We start from the raw sequence: 19,996 nt of genomic DNA, 5'->3' as shown, positions 1-19,996 counted from the left end.
AGAATTTGAAAGCATGCATATAAAAATTGCAGATCTTATGGGAATGAAAGGTGCTATAAATAAATTTTAAAAAAATACTGGAACCATATAATAGCAGATTTGAGGAGGCAGAAGAAAGGATTGGTAAGCTTGAAGAAATGGCCTCTGAAAGTGAACATACAGAAGAAAAGATGAAGAATGGAAAAATTGAACAAGGTCTCAGGGAACTAAATGACAGCAAAAGGCGTGCAAACATACATGTCATGGGTGTCCCAAAAGGAGAAGAGAAAGGAAAAGGGGCAGAAGGATATTTGAAGAAATAATGGTAGAAAATTTCCCAACCCTACTGAAGGACATAGATATCCAATAAACACAGCATACTCCCATCTGAAAAAATAAAAATAGACTAAATCTAAGACACATACTCATCAGAATGTCAAATGTCAAAGACAAACAGAGAATTCGGAGAGCAGCAAGAGAAAAGTAACATATTAAGGGCTATCCAATAAGATTAAGTGCTGATTTCTCACCAGAAACCATGGAGGCAAGAAGACAGTGGTCTGATATATTTAAGATACTACAAGAGAAAAACTTCCAGCCAAGAATTTTATATCCAGCAAGACTGTCTTTCAAAAATGAGGGCGAAATTAGAATATTCCCAGATAAACAGAAACTGAGAGAATTTCTAAGCAAGAGACCAAATTTTCAGGAAATTCTAAAGGGTGTGCTAGAGCCTGAAAAGAAAAGACAGGAGAGAGGGTCCTGAAAGAGAGTCTAGAAATGAAGATTGTATCAATGAAAGTAACTACAAGTGTCAAAAGAGTGGTGAAAATAAAATATGAGAGATAAAACTCAAATAGTCAGGAATAAACTTAACCAATGATATAAAGCACTTGTTTTCAGAAAACTGCAATTCAGTGTTAAAATAAATCAAAAAAGCCCTAAATAACTGGAAGAACATTCCATGATCATGGACTGGAAAACTAAATATCATTAAGATGTCAATTCTACTCAAATTGATATAGACATTTAATGCAATCCTGATAAAAATTCTACCAGCATTAAAGAAAAAATTGAAAACACAATCACTAAATTTATTTGGAAGGGTAAGGAGTCCTGAATAGCCAGAAACATCATAAAAAGGAAAAGTGAACCCTCATCTCCAGACTTTAAATCATAATACCTACCTTTAATGGTAAAAACAGCATGGTACTGGCCTAAAGACAGACACAATAGACCAATGGAACCAAATTTATGGTTCAGAAATAGATCCTCACAGGTATGATCAAGTGATTTTTGATTAGCCTGTCAAACTCACGCAGCTCAGACAGAAAAATCCACTCAACAAATGGTGCTGAAAGAATTGGATATCTACATCTGAAAGAAGGAAAGAGGACCCCTATCTCACACCTTATCCAAAAATTAATTCAAAATGGATCAAAAAACTAAAAATAAAAGAACCATAAAACTTCTAGAAGAAATTATTGGAAAATATCTTCAAGACCTGGTGGTAGGTAGTGGATCTTAAAGGAGATAAGAGAAGGACTGAATGGACTACTGACATTTAATGTATGTAGAAGTTTTAATTAGCTTTACTGTAAAACTGTGGAAATGTATAGAGTGGATGGTAACACACAGTGAGTAACAGCTAGTTTATAAATGGGGATGCGACTGAAAATGGTAGTCTAGTTATGTAAATGCCAATTGACAGAATGCTTGAGAATAATCTAGGAACTGGATAGCACGGTAAACCAAGAAGTGGTTGAGAATGTGGTTGATGGTACAGATGCAAGAGTGTCCTTTGTTAGCTAGAACAAATGTATATTACTGCAGGGTGTTGGGAATATGGAGAAGCATGGGAAAAATACAGCTGGAGAGACCTATAGATTGTGGTTAGTAGTAAAAATATGATATTCTTGCATCTATGTGAAAGATGTACTGTGTTGATACTGAGGCAGTATGGAAAATGTGAGCCAAATGTACACTATGGACATGGTAATGATCAGATGATATTATTTTATTTGTAGCAAATGACACACCACATTGTGGTGTGTTGATGGAGGGGTGTTGTCTGGGAATTCTGCACATGTGCATGATAGCTTTATAAATTTACAACTTCTGTCATAAAAAATATATATTTAAAAAATAATAATAGGGTGGGTTGGGGGAAAAACCACACCAAATGTAAGATTAGGATTATGATTAGTAGCAAGATTTTGACAATATTCTTTCATAATTTGTAACAAATGTCTCGTAACAATGCAAGGTGTTGGTGGAGGGTTGATATATGGGACCCCTGTATGATGTAATGCATGTTTGCTTTGTAAGTTCACAGCTTTTACTATACACGTAATTGTTTATGTATGTTCATATATAAATGATATAAAGATAATAATAATAGGGATTGGTTAGGGGAAAAATACTTTGTTTAGTAGTAATATTTTGACAATGCTCTTTAATCATTAGTTAAAAAGGTTTAAAAATAATGCAAGTTATTGGTGGTAGGGTGAGATGTTATATATGTTTGTTTGATGTTATATATGTTTGTTCTGTAAGTTCACAACTATTATACACTTACTGTTTATATATGAATATTTCAATAAATTTAAAAAAAAAATTACCAACTGGGGGAAAAGAAAGAATGTTATTGAGATAACTGAAAAACTCAGAATATGGACTGCATGCTTTATGCCAATGTTAAATTTCTTGAACTTAATAGATGTACAAAAGGTAGTTACATAGCAAGTATCCTTGTTCTCAGGAAATATACCTGGAAGTGTTGAGTTAGAGGAGCAAGATGTACAAAACCTACTCTTAAGTGTTTAGAGAATAGAGATAGATAGATGATAGATAGAAAGATAAGACAGAATGAATTATGATAAATGTTGCAAAATGCTAAAAGCTGTTAAATCTGGATATGAGGGTGAGGGGGTATACTGGAGTTCTATGTATTGTTCCTGTATTATTTTGCAACTTTTCTATAGTATTGAAGTAATTTCAAAGTAAAAATTAAAAAAAAAAAAAAAAACCAAAAAACCCACCACACATGTAGACAAACTTTCTATATAGCAACATGGAAACACACACATACACACACACACATCCAGACCCTGATCACTTCTCACAACCTCTACTACCACCATTCTGGTCAAAGAAAGATTATTCCAGGAAGTGGATGTGGCTCAAGTGATTGCACTCCCACCTATCACAAGGGAGATCCAATGTTTTGTTCTCAGTGCCTCCTGGAGAGGAGGAGCAAGACAAGTGAGCTGGCATCACAGGCACGGTGAACTGAGGCAACAAAATGATGCAACAAGGAGACACAAAGAGGAAAGGCAATGAGTGATGAAACAAAGCAGGGAGTTGAAATGGCTAAAGAGATTTAGCACCTCTCTCTCACATGGGAGGTCCCAGGTTCGGTTCCCAGTGCCTCCTAAAGAGAAGTTAAGCAGACACAGAAAGTGCACAATGAAATGGACAAAGAGAGCAGACAGCAAGCACAAACAATGAGGGGGGCGTAGAATAAATAAAAATAAAAATAAATAAAAGGATTATTCCTGCAGCCTCACTCTTGCCTTCTGCTTCCATTCCTGCCTTCCTAGAGTCTTCCTAGAGTACAGCCACAGCAGCACTTTCAAAACCAAAGTTATGCCACTCTTGTGGGCAAAACCATACAGTGGCTTTCCATTTCACTCAGAGAAAAAGCCAAAGTCTTCACAACAGCTAATAGGTCTGATGTGCTCAGGAGTGCCTGCTACCTCTCTGACATCATCACCTACCTACCACCCTCCCCTCACTCACTCTGCTCCAGCCACACTGGGGTCAACATTGTTCACCACACATTCAAGCACACTCCCACCTCAGGGCCCCTGCATTTTGCTGTTTCTTGCCCACCCATCCCCAAAAGTCTTATAATCAAACGTTGCCGTATCCATGAGATGTTCCCTGATAATTCCACATAAAATGGCATTTCCTCCCCGATGTACTGTTTTCCTTATCTGCTTCATTTTTCTTCAAAGCACTTAAAAAATATCTAATTTCTTCCCTTTTAAGACATATATTTTTCATACTTTAACATCACAAAATTATCTCTTACAGTTGACAGCATGTCATGTATTAACTGGCAACTTTTTAAACAGTACATACAGTAAGTCTTATAATTAATTTTTACATTCAACGAAATATAGCCTAATATATTTTGCTTGCTTTTCTTTCCCCTCACTAAAATGGAAACATTATATGTACAAAGACTTAGTTTTATTTGTTGCTATTACCCCAATTCCTAAATCATACCCCACTTAACATAGAGAACTCAAAAATATTTCTTAAATGAAAGAATTCAGACTAAAGACTGTATTAGATTAAGCTGTGTGAAATTTGCCATTTGCATAGTTCAATACCAGTCAAATATTGACAATTTCATATGAACCCATTTAAAATGTTAAGTGTTAAAAAAACAACAACAAAAAATATTTTCCCTGATAGCTTATTCATGTAAAATCTTTAACGGTCTCAATGTTATGTACAAATATAACTCTTATAACCATATCTTCCTACCTGTTCACGTTTACTCTGAATCCATGAATAGATCACACTGGGCTGTCCCACAGTCTTAACCTCAGCACTAAAAGAGGTAAATGAAGAAGGACTAGAAAATTCAGTCATTTGCTGATCTATAAAAGAAACCAATAAGATGAGATCTTTAGCTGTCTGAGCCTCTGCAACTAGGACATTTCAAATTTTAGAAAATAAACAGTCCTCACCAGAAGCAGAAGTCCATAATTTTGGCCCTCGTTTTCTTAGCTGAGGACTTTGAGGTGATCCATAGCAGGTGTTTACATCAAAGATTCCAGCCATCCGATTCACTACACCAGAACCAAAGGAGGTCCGAAGGGAATTTGCAACATCAGGTGTAGATAATTTTGAAGAAAACAGAGATGTTTTAACTAATGGTGGCACTGAAGGTCGAGTCATCTGGCTAAATTTTGGTGTTTGAAAAGTAGTTTCTTCTGGAAAAGAAAAGACCCAGTGCTGGAGAGGCAACCTAATCCACGCAGGTTATCATGGAGGTTCTCAACTTTTTACATCTTAAAATTTTTTTTTTTTTTTTTTTTTGCTTAATAACATTTAGTCAAGGGGAGTAGATGCGGTTGAGCAGTGCCTGCTTACTATATACAAACCATATATGAAGTCCCAGGAGTTTGATCCCTGGTACCTCCTAAAAGCGAAAAAACAAAACAAGCAAGCAAATAAATGGGAAAACCAACTTGGGGGAGCCAGTATAGCCCTCTGACTTCCCACATACATGGTCCCAGGTTCAATCCCCAGGCCCATAACCTCAAAAAAAAAAAAGGCATTTACTCAAGTTTCTATAGATTGTTTCCATATCGGTTTACATTCTCAAGATACAGATTTTTACCCCTGCAATTCAATGACCACTCATATTCAGATTTAAGAGTTGACAAAAATCAAGGAGTTCGATATATTTTTTTTCTGTCAGACTATTGTAAGCCTATCTTGTTTTTTTCCCCCTCCATGAATATACTCATGTTCAAAGTAAGTTTCTCTAATTCTGAGTTGCTTTTGAATGAACCATCAACTTATATTTTATTTTTAAATGGCAACAACCTTAATTACTGCACTGGAATCTGTCCAGCTTTACTGCATGTTCCTACTGTAACTATTCTTGGCTTAACATACCAAGCCTATATTGTACAAACATACATGTATATTTGTAAAATCCCATTTTACCCAAAATACTTCCAGGTCAACAAAGGTCACACGAAAGACTAATTCACCAGGAGTTCTATAAATTTGACTCTAAAAAACGGATCAATATAGAGTTTCTTTAAAACTTATTATTTATCAATTTCGTTTAAGAGACTGTTGCACAAAAATGAAGGAACATTTTTTCCTGCCATTCCAGCACAAGACACAAAGAAAAATAAATTATACTTGGAATTCTATCTGTTGTAGAAGTTGAAAGAGGTTCAATTATTTGCGTATAGAAAGGCCAGGACTCAGGAATGATTTTGAGAAGGAAGAATGATTTATTGACAGCCCGACTGGGGAGTTTTCTGTTTCAAACCTGAGCCTCCAATAAGATTTTCAAGTTTCTTTTATACAGGGTGGGGAAACAAATGGTGCTTTTATCAAAGAAAACTATTTTCTTTGTTAGTTAAGTGTTTGCCTGAGTACCAGGTAGGTTTCATTCAAAACCTACCTGGTATGTATATAGAGTTTGCATTTGCTAAATTGCCTCCCAGAACTGGAGTCATTGCCACGGTCACCCAGGGCAAGACTGCAGCCTTTCCCTGTCCCACACCCACAAGTCAGGACGAACCCACACCCACAAGTCAGGACGAACCCACACCCACAAAGGGACGAACAGCCTCCCACCCACAGCCCATATCATATCTTCTTAATAAAACTGCCATAAACATTTAATATTTAAGAACCACATTTTAATAACATGACTTTTTTAAGGTTTAATAGAAATTAGAAACTGTTGGAGAATCAATTATAAATTAAGACTTTATTTTGTAATTATTCTTCAAAATAAGAGACAAGTTTTAGCTTACTAATGTGATAACAATTTAAAATAACGCATGCTTCTCACTTGGTCAAATCATGATCTATCCAACCCAGGAATACAATGATCTTCCTAAAGTGTTAATTTGATGTCACTGGCCTATTCAAAATTGTTCAATGGCTCCATGTAATCCCCTACAGGATAAACTGTAAACTCCTTTTCACTGCATACAATGTCTCTTTTCATTATCAAATATCTTCTTCTCTGTTCAAACTCTTTTTACATTCTCTCCCTTGCACTTCATATTCCAGTAATGCTTAACTACTGGTTATTTCAGAGAACAGAGTACATTTTCTCACTCTTCTGTACCTATAATCATAGTACTTTTCTTGCTAAGGATATTACACCCCTCATCCCATGCACTTCCACTTCACTTTCCCTTATGTCTTAACTCGTTTGTTACTACCCATAAAGCCTTTCCTATTCCCCTTCCATCAACAAATATTAAATACCTATGGCTCTCTACTCTCAGGGAGCTTGCACAACAAAGGGAAGATAGAATGAACAAGCAGTCACAAATATGAAGAACATTATGAAAGAACAGACTGCTGTGGGAGAGATAAAAGAGATCCAAATAACTCAGGAAATCAGGAAGAGTTCTCCTTTCTCTGTTTCTACTTAAAACAATTCCTTTTAGCACGTATATTTTGTCATTATTTGCATGCCTCCAACTAAAAGGTCAGTTCCAAAAGCATTTTTTCATCTTTGATTCCCTAGCATCTAGCATATTGCTGACATTCGGAAAATATTTGTTGAATAAATGAATGCTAATTTGAAAGTTGGTAACATATGAAAAGCCCTAGGATCTTTTAAAGTCTGACAATAACAAACTGTTTAAATGATTTTTCGTTGTAATCTATTTGTATTTTTTGGTCTATAACCACTGCAGAATAATGACTTCAAAAGCACAGATGCATGAATTTTCTTTGGCCCATAGAGTGATTTTTAAGTATCAGAATTAGTTGCTAACCTTAAAAACTAGAAGATTTCACTTAAATACTTTTTAGAATCCAGGCTACTCAAAAAAAAAAAAAAGAAAAAAAGACCAGGTTTCCATTTGACAGGATGGTAGCTTAAGATGCAAATGCAGGGTGCTGTTTACCCACAAAATCTTTTAACTGCAAAAAATTGACAAAACCATCTTCCTCAGAACTCCATCAGAGTTGCAGTAATGCTGAATCAAGAAAAAGCTTTCAAAAACGGTGCCCTTGATGGCTCCTTCCAAACCCCTCCCTGCAGGTATGGAGCCAGGCTGCATTCATTGTGGATCCAGGCCTTGTTTGAAGTAGAGTAACCCCTAAGCACATACTGCAGTGCCTATATGTTGGCGCCAATGTATCAGGGACACCATGAAAGATGGAACCAGGAAAACTCCTCATGGGCTCACCCACCCAGAACTTTCCCTGAAGGTAGAAGCAGTTTGCAGACAGCTAAAGCAATGTTACAAACAATTAAGTCAAAGTGACCTGGGACAAAGGATTACCTGCTTTAAATTACACAATAGAGCATCCAGGAAAGGGAGAGACTGATTTCACATGGAGTAGAGGAGCATTCAAATTCTTCTAAATTGGTGTTCCAAAGGCCACCAGCAATCAGGACAAGGAATGGGATCCTGCACTTCCCATTTGCTTCCTTGGGCTGAACTTCTTAATAGGAGGGCTAAACTCTAAAGGAGACCACCAGCCAACACAAAGCCAATTTGCAAAGAATGTGAAAGTTGCTTTTTTGCATTGGTTTGTTTGTTTTTGTTAGCTCCAGCCACTCAAGGAAATCTCTGTCAAATCACACTAGCAGATTCAAACGTAAGGATCAGACAGCTCTGGACCTGTAGCAGTTTGGCATCATTCATGAATTCCAAAAATAGATATTGGATTATGTTTGTGAACTGGTCTTTTCCTCTGGGCCTATTTGATTACATTGGATTCAGAGATTTTGCTTTTACTTGATTAAATAATTATTAAGGTTTTGATTGGGCCACATCAGTACCACAGAGCAGGGAGGCTGGAGTTTTGATGTTAGAGTTCTGATGCTGGAGTTTTGAGCTGGAGCCTAGGAAGCGAACATACAGGAGAAGAATACAGAGGAACAGAGAAGGTTCCTTAGACACAGCGGAAGCCCCAGAGGGAAAAACAGAGCCATTTGCCTGATAGTCTACAACTGGCCTTGTGGAGAAAGCACAGAAGCTGAGCCCTGAGAGAAATGGAGTCCCGGGAAGAGAGGAATCCAGGAACTCTGAACTCTTGGCAAACATCAGCAGCCATCTTGCTCCAACATGTGGCAACAGTCTTTGGTGAGGGAAGTAACTTATGCTTTATGGCCTGGTAATTGTAAGCTTCTACCCAAATAAATACCCTTTGTAAAAGCCAACAGATTTCTGGTGTTTTGCATCAGCACCCCTTTGGCTGACTAATTGAGGGCCTATATCACAGAGTTAACTCTTTAAAATATTAAAAGTGTACAAAAGAAGAATACAAGACAGATAAAGAAAGGGAAATGATGAGTCATCCAAAGGAACAAGATAAAAATCCAGAAACCATCAATGAGTAAAACATAACGATGATCAAATAGACTTTTAAAAAGATGATACTAAATATGCTCAAGGAGATACAGGAAAACACAGAAAAAGAATTAAAGAATATCAGGAAAACAATGAATGAACAATATGAGAATCTCAATAAAGAGACAGAAATTGTTAAAAAGAACCAAACAGAACTACTGGGGTTGAAGATCACAGTAACTGAAATGTAAAATTCCCTAGAGGGTTTCAACAGCAGATTGGAACTGTCAGAAAAACAATTAGTGACCTGAAGATAAAATAATTGAAATGGTTCAGACAGAAGAGAAAAAAGAAAAAAAAGAATGAAAAAGAGTGAACAGGGCCAAAGAGACCTCTGGGATGCCATCAATATATCAACCTACACATTATAGGAGTCCCAGAAGGAGAAGAAAGGGGCAGATAAATATTTTTTTTAAATGGCAGAAAACTTCCCAACTTAATAAGACATGACTATGTGTATTCAAGAAGGCCACCAAAATCCAAAGAGTATAAACTCAAAGAGAACCATACCCAGACACACAGTACGCAAATTGTCTAATAACAAGGACAAGGAGAGCTCTGAAAGTGCAAGAGAAAGCAACACGTTAAGTACAAGGGTATCCTAATAATATTAAGTGCTGATTTCTCATCAGAAACCATGGAGGCAAGAAGGCAGTGTGATAGTATTTAAAATGCTGAAAGAAAAGAATAGCCAACCAACAATTTTATATCTGTTGGCTTTCAAAAATTAGAGAAAGGGAAGTGGATATGGCTCAGGCGACTGAGCGCCCATCTACCACACGGGAGGTCCATGGTTCAGAGTTCCTGGTGCCTCCTAAAGACAGGAAGCTGGCACTGACAGGCAGGCACAGCAAGCTGACAAAACAAGATAACTCAACAAGAGACACAAGAAAAGAAACATAAGGAGAGACACAACAATGCAGGGAACAGAGGTTCCTGGTGCCTCCTAAAGAAAAAAACAAGCAAGACAGCTGATGTGACAAATAGGAGGGCAAGCTAATGCAACAAGAGATGCAAGAAGAAAAAAACAAGAGAGACACAACAAAGCAGGGAATGGAGGTAGTTCAAGTGATTAGGTGCCTCCCTCCCACATCAGAGGTCCTGGGTTCAGTTTCTGGTGCTTCCTAAAGACACAGCACACAGCTAGTGCAAACAACAATCTTTAAAAAAAAAATGAGAGATGAAAATATTCCCAGATAAACAAAAGTTGAAGGGCATTACCACTAGACCTGCTGTATAAGCAATACTAAAGGGAGTTCTTTAGATTGGAAGGAAAGGACTCTAGACAGTGGATTGTTAAGGATAAGCATAAGGATAATTATAAATACCCGTAACTATTGTATTTGTTGGTATTACTCCACTTTTACATTTTGCAGGTTCAAAAATGCAAATATTGAAGAAGTAACGATAAAGCTATGGTATTGGACATATAAGGTATAAAGATACAATCTGTAACAAGTATGACAAAAGGGTGAGGAGACAGAGGAGTACAGGAACAGTTGTATGAATGGTACTAAAGTTCAAATGAAATCAACCATGACTGTTATAGATTTAGGAGGATAAATTTAAGCCCCATGGTAACCACAGAGAAGATGTATGAAATATATATAGAGGGAAAAAATGAGAATTCAAAATAATACAATAGAAAAAAATCAAATAAATATGAAAATAGGCTTTAATGGAAGAATTAAAGGGCAAAAAAGACATAGAACTTACAAAGATCAAATAGCAAAATGGCAAAAGAAGGTCCTGCATTATCACTAGCTATGTTAAATATAAACGGATTCAACTCTTCAGTCAAAAGGTAGAGCCTGGCAGATTGGATTTAAAAGGCATGACCCAACTAGAGACTATCAACAAGAGACTCATCTTAAAGTCAAAGACACAAAATGGATGGGGACTGGACTGGGACGGACATGACTATGCAAATAGTAACCAAAAGAGAAGTGGGGGTAGCCAAAATTAGATAAAAAATAAATTTAAAGTCAAAGACTGTAACAAGGGAAAAAGAAGTCCACTACATACTGACAGAAGGGTATCTGTACCTATCTTGGTTTGTCTTTTGTAGACTCCCAAAAACTACGTTCTTAACCTAACCCATTCCTGGACTATAAACACAGTGTAGATGTGGCCTTTTGATTAAGTTCAGTTAAGGGACCTTTATTTAAATCACTTTCAATTAAATTATTTCAGGATTTTGATTGGATGTCACTGAGGCATACCCAGGTTAGGTCACCGCCCTCTTGCTGGGTCTTATATAACACATTTTATGATGCCAACATCACCCCAATACCAAAGCCAGATAAAGAAACAAGAAGAGAAAATTACAGACCAATCTCTCTAATGAACATAGATATAAAAATTCTCAACAAAATACTTGCCATTCAAATTAAAAACCATATTAAAAAAGAATTACATTTTGTATGCTCTATGTTTCTTAAAAACAACAACAATAATAAATTATAAACCACGAGCAAGTGGGATTTATTCCTGGCATGCAAGGGTGGCTCAAAACAAGAAAATCAATTAATGTAAAACACATTAGCAAATTGAAAGAAAAAAACACTTGATCATCTCGATCAATGCAGAAAAGGCATCCAACAAAATTCAGCATCCTTTCTTGATAGAAACACTTCGAAAGAGAGGAACAGAAGGAAAGTTCCTCAATATCAAAAAGGGCACATATGAAAAATCCATAGCCAACATTGTACTCAATGGTGAGAGGTTGAAAGCTTTCCCTCTAAGGTCAGGAACAAGACAAGAATGCCCACCGTCCCCACTACTATTCAACATTATGCTAAAAGTTCTAGCTAAAGCAATTAGACAACAACAACAACAAAAACAAAAACAAGACATTCAAATAGGAAAAGAGGAAGTAAACCTCTCACTATTCGATGACATGATCCTGTATTTAAAAAATTGTGAAATGTCTATGACAAAGCTACTTGAGCTAATAAATGAGTTCAGCAAAGTGGCAGGATACAAGATTGTACTAGTCAGCCCAAGGGGTGCTGATGCAAAATACCAGAAATCAGTTGGTTTTTATAAAGGGTATTTATTTGGGGTAGGAGCTTACAGAATTAAAGCATAAATTATTTCCCTTACCAAAGCCTATTTCCACACGTTAGAGGGAGACAGCTGCCAAGATCTGCGAGGGTTCAGGGCTTCCTGGGTTCCTCCCTTCTTCAGGCTTCTTTTTCCTGGGCTCAGGGTTTCTCTGTTCCTGGGGCTTGCTTCCGTTTCCTCTGTGAGCTTACTTTCCGAGGCTCCACGTTAAGGCTTCAACATCAAACTCCAACATCAAAATTACAACATCAAAAAAACGCAACTCTGCCCTTTGCCATGCCTTTTATCTGTGAGTCCTCACCCACCAAGGGATGGGTACTCAACGCTCTACTGGCACAAGAGGTTTACCTGATTACTTAATCAAGTAAACCTCTGAATCAAATATAATCTAATATGCCCAGAGGAAAAGATCAGTTTACAAATATAATCCAGTATTTCTTTTTGGAATTCATCAATAATATCAAACTGTTAAAAAGATCAACATGTAAAAATCAGTAATGTTTCTATAAACCAGTACTGAACAATCTGAAGAGGAAATCAGGAAAAAAATTCCATTTACAATAGCAACAAAGGACTCAAAAAACCTAGAAATCAATTTAACCAAAGATGTAAAAGACCCGTATTGAGAAAACTGTATTTAAAAAAAAAAAAAGTTACATAAATAAATAAAGCTGTTAAAGATGACCTAAACAAATGAAAGACACCCCATGTACATGGATTGGAAGACTAAATATCATGAAGATGTCACTCCTACCCAAACTAATTTAATGATTCAATGTAATATCAATCAAAATGCCAACAGCCTACTTTACAAAACTAGAAAAACCAAATACTAAATTTATTTGGAAGGGAAAGGGCATCAAATAGCCAGAAGAATTCTAAAAAAGAAAAGTATTGTGGGGGGACTTTCACTGTCTGACCTTGAAACATACTACAAAGCTACAGTAGTCTAAGCAGCATGATATTGGCATAAAGACAAACTGATCAGTGGAATAGAATAACGAGTCCAGAAACAGACCCTCACCTCTAAGGCAACTGGTTTTTGACAAACCTACCAACTCCATGCTACTAGAACCAAATAGTCTCTTCAACAAATGATGCTGGGAGAACTTGAAATCCATAACCAAAAGAATGAAAGAAAACTGCTATCTCACTCTCTATAAAAGAATCCACTCAGAATGATCAAAGACCTAAATATAAAAGCCAGGACCAAAACCTACTAGTAGAAAATGTAGGGAACCATCTTCAAGATCTTGTAGTAGGTGATGGCTTCTTGCACAAGCAAAACAAACAAAAAAATAAGTATATGGGAGCTCCACAAAATTAAACACGTTTGCACCTCAAAAGGGTGAAAAGGCAGTGGATTCAATGGGAGAAAATATTTGGAAATCACGTATCTGATAATGGTTTGATATCCAAGGCATATTAAAGGGATCCTACAACTCAAGAATAAAAAGACAAATGACCTAATTAAAAAATGGGCGAAAAACCTGAACAGATATTTGTCCAAGGAGGATATACAAATGGCAAAAACATACATGAAAAAATGTTCAACATCACTATCAATTAGGGAAACGCAGATCAAAGCTACAATAAGTTATCATTTCACACCTATTAGAATAGCCAAGTATTGGAGAGGATGTGAATAGATAGGAACACTTATTCACTGTTGGTTGGAATGTAGAATGTTAAAGGCCACTGTGGAGGCCTTTTTGGCAGTTCCTAAGGAGTTGAATATAGATTTGCCAGATGACAGGGCAATACTGCTCCTAGGTACCCAGAAGAACGGAGAGCAGTGACATGAACAGACATCAGCACACTAATGGTCATAGCAACATTATTCATGATTGCCAAAAGATGGAAACAACTCAGATGGCCATCAACTGATGAATGAATAAACTAACTGTGGTGTACACACATGATGGAGGTGTAAGAAGAAATGAAATCATGAAGCATATGACAACCTCGATGAACCTGGAGGATATTATGTTGAATGAAGCAAGACAGACACAAAAAGACAAATATTGTATGATTGTGCTATTATGAACTAAATATATTGTGCAAATATCATGTAAATTATCATGGAGTTAAGAACTAGAATTAAGGGTCACCAGAAAAGTAGAACTAGATTAGAGAATGGAAAGCTGAGGGTTAACTTGTGCAGATTTGGTAAAAACGTTGTATATTAATCTTTGGAAATGAATATAAAATGTGAAAGCACATGTTTGTAACTAGCAGTGCTATTATCATATAATAGGACAAATATTGTATGATCTCACTGATATGAAATCACTGGAATAAGAAAATTCATAGGTTGAAACTAGAATATAGGTTACCAGGAGTTGGGGTAGGCAGTGGGGAATCAATGCTTAATTGGTACAGTTTCTGTTCGCGGTGATGGAAATGATTTTGTAATGGAATGTGGTTATGGTTAAACAATATTGTGAATATATATATTACTACTGAATTATGTATTTGAATGTGGTTAACAGGAGAAATTTCATGTTATATATATGTTACTAGAATAAAAACTAAAGACTTTGCCCTCCAGCGGGAGCAGCTGCATCCCTATCTTGAACAAGCCTAGAGGCTTTAGCTACGTGCAGAGCAGCAGCAGCCCACCTTAGGAGACAACCAGATCACCCCTTCCCACAGCCTCGCTATGGCAACCTACAGGCAGAGCTGCATGCAGCTGATGTGTATTCTTCCACCACACACTGACTTTGGCAAAGCTGCCAGAGATATTTTCAACAAAGGATTTGGTTTTGGGTTGGTGTAACTGGATGTGAAAACAAAGTCATGCAGTGCGTGGAATTCTCAAAATCTGGTTCATCTAATACAGACACTAGAAAAGTTACTTGGACCTTGGAGACAAAATACAAATGGTTTGAGTATGGTCTCAGTTTCACAGAAAAATGGAACACTGATAACGCTCTGAACAGGAAATCTCAACTGAAGACAAGATTTGTCAAAGTTTGAAGCAGGTGTTTGATACCACCTTCTCACCAAACACGGGACAGAAAAGTGGTAAAACCAAGTCTTCTTATAAGAGAGAGTATATAAACCTCGATTGTGATATTGACTTTGATTTTGTTGGACCTACAATCCATGGTTAGCCATCTTTGGCTATGAGAACTAACTGGCTTGCTGGTTACCAGATGACCTTTGACAGTGCCAAATCAAAGCTGACAAGGAATAACTTTGCTAAAGGTCTGGAGACTTCCAGCTACACACTAAAGTCAATAATGGTACAGAATTTGGAAGATTAATTTATCAGAAAGTATGTGAAGCTCTTGACACTTCAGTAAAGCTTGCTTGGACATCAGGTACCACCTGCACTTATTTTGGCATTACAGCTATTTACCAGTTGGATTCCACTGCTTCCATTTCTGCAAAAGCCAACAACTCTAGTTTAATTGGAGTGGGCTACACTCAGACTCTGAGGCCTGGTGTGAAGCTTATGCAGTCTGCTCTAACAGACAGGAAGAGCATTAATGCTGAAGGCCACAAACTTGGGCTTGCCCTGGAGTTGGAGGCTTGATCCATCTGAAGAAACCCCTGGGAATGGATATCAGAATATTTGGCTTAAATATATTTCCACTGTGATCAGCAGGCTTTCCCACACCCCCACCCCCTCCCCAAGAAGGTGAACAAAACAAGGGATGAACTAAACAAGAGCTGTCTTTTAAATATTTAGAGTTTTTTGTTAGCTGGTTTCTAGTTGAATTGGTTATCTAGTTACCAATGCTGCAGTTATGCAGTCACCTATACATTATTTAAATGCATTTAACTGTTAAAATGTGCTACCTACTAATAATGAAATAGACCTTTATAAAAACTACAATTGTGTGCATGTTTGTTTTATGTTCCTTTTAACATTTAATATGATACTGCCGTTGAATGAGATAGACCAGTGGATGTTTTAAGATGAGGTTAAAATTTTTTTTGTTAAATTCAATCACCATTAGAAATGCTTTGGTATCTCAGTATGTTACAAATTATGAATAAAACAAGTATACATAATTATGATTCCAAGTATTTGCAGAGTTAAAAACTTTCAGGTAGGGTCAAATCTCCCTGGTATTTTGCTATTACTTTAATTTTTTTGGTGAGCATTTTGCTCTTTACTACATGCCATAGGGGAAGCGGACTCGGCCCAATGGATGCAGCATCTGCTACCACATGGAAGTTCCGTGGTTCAAACGCTGGGCCTCCTTGACCCGTGTGGAGCTGGCCCATGTGCAGTACGGATGCGCACAAGGAGTGCCATGTCATGCAGGGGTGTCCCCTGCGTAGGGGAGCCCCATGCGCAAGGAGTGCGCCACCCCGCACAAGAGAAAGTGCGCCTGCCCAAGAATGGTGCCGCACACAGGGAGAGCTGACGCAATAATGACACAACAAAAAGAAACACAGATTCCCGGTGCTGCTGATAAGGATAGAGGCAGTCACAGAAGAACATACAGCGAATGGACACAGAGCAGACAACTGACGGAGGGGGGGAGAAACATATAAAAAATAAATCTTTAAAAAAATTAAAAAATTAAAAAAATAAAAAATAAAAAAATATATGCCATAAAGTCTTATGTATTCTATACACTTTTAGACTACAATACAATAAAAGAATATATGCCTGTAAAAAAACAAAAAAACAAAAACATAGCACTGTATAACACAGTGAACCCCAGTATAAACTATGAAATGTAGATAATAGCATAATTATAATAATACTGTTTTATCAATTATAACAAAGGTAGCAAATCAGAGCATAGTGTTAATAACAGGGAAAACATGTGAGGGGGTATATGGAAGCTGTATTTTCTGCATTATTTTTCTGTAAACTCACAACTTAATCTTAAAAAAAAAAAAGACCAAAAGTTCAGACACTGGGTATGGTAACTTAGAGCTTCCCTCTTCAGATGAAGCCTGTATGTTCTTCACTTTACCAAATTCTTTACCCAACCAGTTTTACTCATGTTCATTAAATGTCTAGCTCCAAAAAGCATTTGAGCATTAAACCCTTTTAACAGTCTTACAGTCAGACATTCTCTACTTAAGGGATCTGATGAAATGGCATAGGTTCCTCTACCTGTACGCTCAGGCTCCATCTTTCAATCTGAAGGAGAACTAACATATTAGATTATCTTGAAAAAATAAGTGAAATGACCCCACCCTTAAATCACTCAATCATTTCAATTACTCTTTTCTGGACATTGTCCAGCAATGTTCTGTCTCAGGGAAAGTGCAAGCAGAACAACATTCAGTATTATGAACACATGCACCTGGCTTTATATTAGAGTAAGCTGAAGGCTTCTATTTGATGACCAACAATAGTCAGTCTTTTTAAAACCAACATCACGATGGACTTAATTTTTTCAGTCTACAATGATACCCCAGTCTTTTTCTTGGAACAGTATATTCTACAAGTTGGATTAATTTTCCTAAATACATATACCTCACACTCATATACATTCTTATATTAACTACTGTTGTCTTTTGCAGGAAAAAATTTCAAATTTTTTTCCCCTTTCTTAGTAGTACCTGTACAGTTGGATTTCTTAGGTTCCATTGGATAGGATGAAGATATCACTCTCCCATTTGCAGCAGCAGCTTCTTGGCAAAGAACCAGTTTCTGAGTCATATCATTTAAAAGATTCAAACATTCCCTTGAAATGGCTGTCCAATTGTGAGGATGTCCACCTAAGAGGTCCAAATACAAACCTTTAAAATGTAGACAAACTGATATTCTACTTTCAAAGTAGGGAGAAAAATCAATAAGAAATGCTGTATCACACTTTGTAACAGGGCCCACTTTTCTTATTTTAAGATACTATTTATACTCATGTTGTCTAATATACAGCAGGAGCTCAGTATATATTTGTGAAATAAATTACTTTTCCCAAAAACCTACAAAAACTTGTTTTTTTTTAACCCTAAAAACAACAACAAAAACACCTCTCAAATTGGTCACTAAAATAAAGCCAAATAGTAGGGCATGGTTTGAGTGAAAAGACCAGGGTTACTTTATTAGCAGTACTGACCAGACCAAAGATTAAGACAATAAACACAAGCATGTCTAAAGATCCTCAGTGACCTCTAAACTGTTTAGTTTAACCACCTGTGCTTCCTTATATTTTCATTCGTATTATAGCCCCTACTTGCTATTACATTTTTAGTACTGACCCATTATTTAACAATGATCATACTTCATATGTGGACAGTTTAAACAGCTATCTCATTTAATTTAAACTGCTATGACCTATGCTGTTTTAAAAATTCCCTAACTTCCCATTATCTTTTTCTTTTCTAAAGATTCCCTAAGATAAATCTTTTTATTTTCTTGATTATCTTTTCAATTTCTAAAGACCTTTATCTTTTGGAGCTGTCATCTAAAAATTAACGAGGTTTCATTATCTGTTGAGAATAGCAGGAGTCCACTGAAAACTGGTTTCCCTATCGTGGATGCCAAACAATCATTCCATCTTCACACAGATCCCTTCTTATTTCCCCTATTTATAATTTAAGTGGAATACCAATTAACCTGCAAATAAAACCAAATAATCCATTTCCCACACTCCACTGTCCCCAGGATGGTTTACACTTCTGTTAACTCAGGACCCCTAAGGAACTATATAATAGCCCAGTTAAATTTACAAATCCTGACAGAGAACAGGCCTCCCTGTTACAGTTTACTCGACTCTGGTGAAAATATTTAATGTACAGAGAATTCCTAAATGAACCCAAGTCTGATAGAAAAGTATGGTACAACTAAATTTACATACCATCAGTTCTGGATTTTTCATGCCACTAAAATGACAGTGTCTCTAGTCATTTATATTTTTATGTAACTGGATTTCATATCCAAGTACAGTTCAAGCATAGAAGCTTTATCTTATAATCTAGGAATTGGCAAGTTTGGTAAAATAATGAAGAGCTGATTAGAGAGATGAAAAGCTACCCAAGTTCTTCTTTTTGTTCCCAAAGGTTGGCAGGGATGGACTACATTCCCTTTAGGAACTAGGAAGAGCACCGGCGAAGTTGCAGCTTTGAGAAGTTAGTAAGTACTTAAGAGTAGAGAAATGTTTCAGAGTTGCCAAGAGCAACTTTGAGTCACAGTCAAATCTAGTTCCTTTCTACTTTTTATTTAAGGGAGAAAGAGTAGCAGAGCAGGAGGAGGGAGCACCACACTTGGAACTGAATGACAGAATTTCTTATTCCAACTCTGCCATTTACTTTATTTAAGGTACTTAATCTCTGATACTTAGGAAACCCACCCCCACCTACAGATTAGACTAATTTCTAAGATACCTTAAAACATTAAAATTTTTAGAATTCTTAAGTTGTGCTTGCTCTTTAAAAATTTTATTTTATTTATAAACATATATCATGCCAAACATACTTAAGTTGTGCTTTTTTTCCTTTAAGACTGTCAACCTATCTCAGAATTTCTTCAGGTGAAAGGAATGAGAGGGTTAAAGGAAATAATATAAAAGTTAAAAAACACTTTTCTGGTAACATAATTTCTACCTACTGCAATGGATTTAGTTGTATAATATTTAAATCAACACTTGATTTAATAGATTCACTAATACGTGATATTTTATTAAAAACACCTCTCTTGCCAAAAACTTCAAGTGGAATACTTTCTGCCCCGCATATCTAATCAGGTTTATTACTTTGAACAATACCTGGTTGGCTAAGGCTAAAAACTTCTTGTCTTCGTGAAGGAGAATATTGAGAAAGCAACATCAGGTCCTGTAAGGCCAAATACTAGAGGAAAAAAACAAACCCCACATATTATTAAC

The 19,996-nt window shown here is 36.5% G+C and overlaps 1 protein-coding gene and 1 pseudogene across 2 annotated transcripts in view; one reads left to right on the top strand and one right to left on the bottom strand.

Annotated features, from left to right (window-relative positions):
* Positions 1–19,996, bottom strand: part of NDC1 (NDC1 transmembrane nucleoporin) — a 66,215-nt gene that overhangs the window by 23,785 nt on the left and 22,434 nt on the right. For both annotated transcript variants that reach the window (XM_058303539.2, XM_058303541.1), the window contains exons 10-13: positions 19,880–19,961; positions 17,733–17,891; positions 4,743–4,988; positions 4,537–4,652 (exon numbers count right to left, since the gene is read on the bottom strand). In XM_058303539.2, coding sequence (XP_058159522.1) covers positions 4,537–4,652; positions 4,743–4,988; positions 17,733–17,891; positions 19,880–19,961 — 603 coding nt within the window. The remainder of the gene's footprint in view (positions 1–4,536; positions 4,653–4,742; positions 4,989–17,732; positions 17,892–19,879; positions 19,962–19,996) is intronic.
* Positions 14,857–15,735, top strand: LOC101435066 (voltage-dependent anion-selective channel protein 2 pseudogene; annotated as a pseudogene).

The sequence above is a fragment of the Dasypus novemcinctus genome, chromosome 9, assembly GCF_030445035.2.
Source record: "Dasypus novemcinctus isolate mDasNov1 chromosome 9, mDasNov1.1.hap2, whole genome shotgun sequence".
Lineage (NCBI taxonomy): Eukaryota > Metazoa > Chordata > Mammalia > Cingulata > Dasypodidae > Dasypus > Dasypus novemcinctus.
The sequence above is the reverse complement of the archived record's forward strand: the minus strand, read 5'-3'. Positions and strand labels throughout refer to the sequence as shown.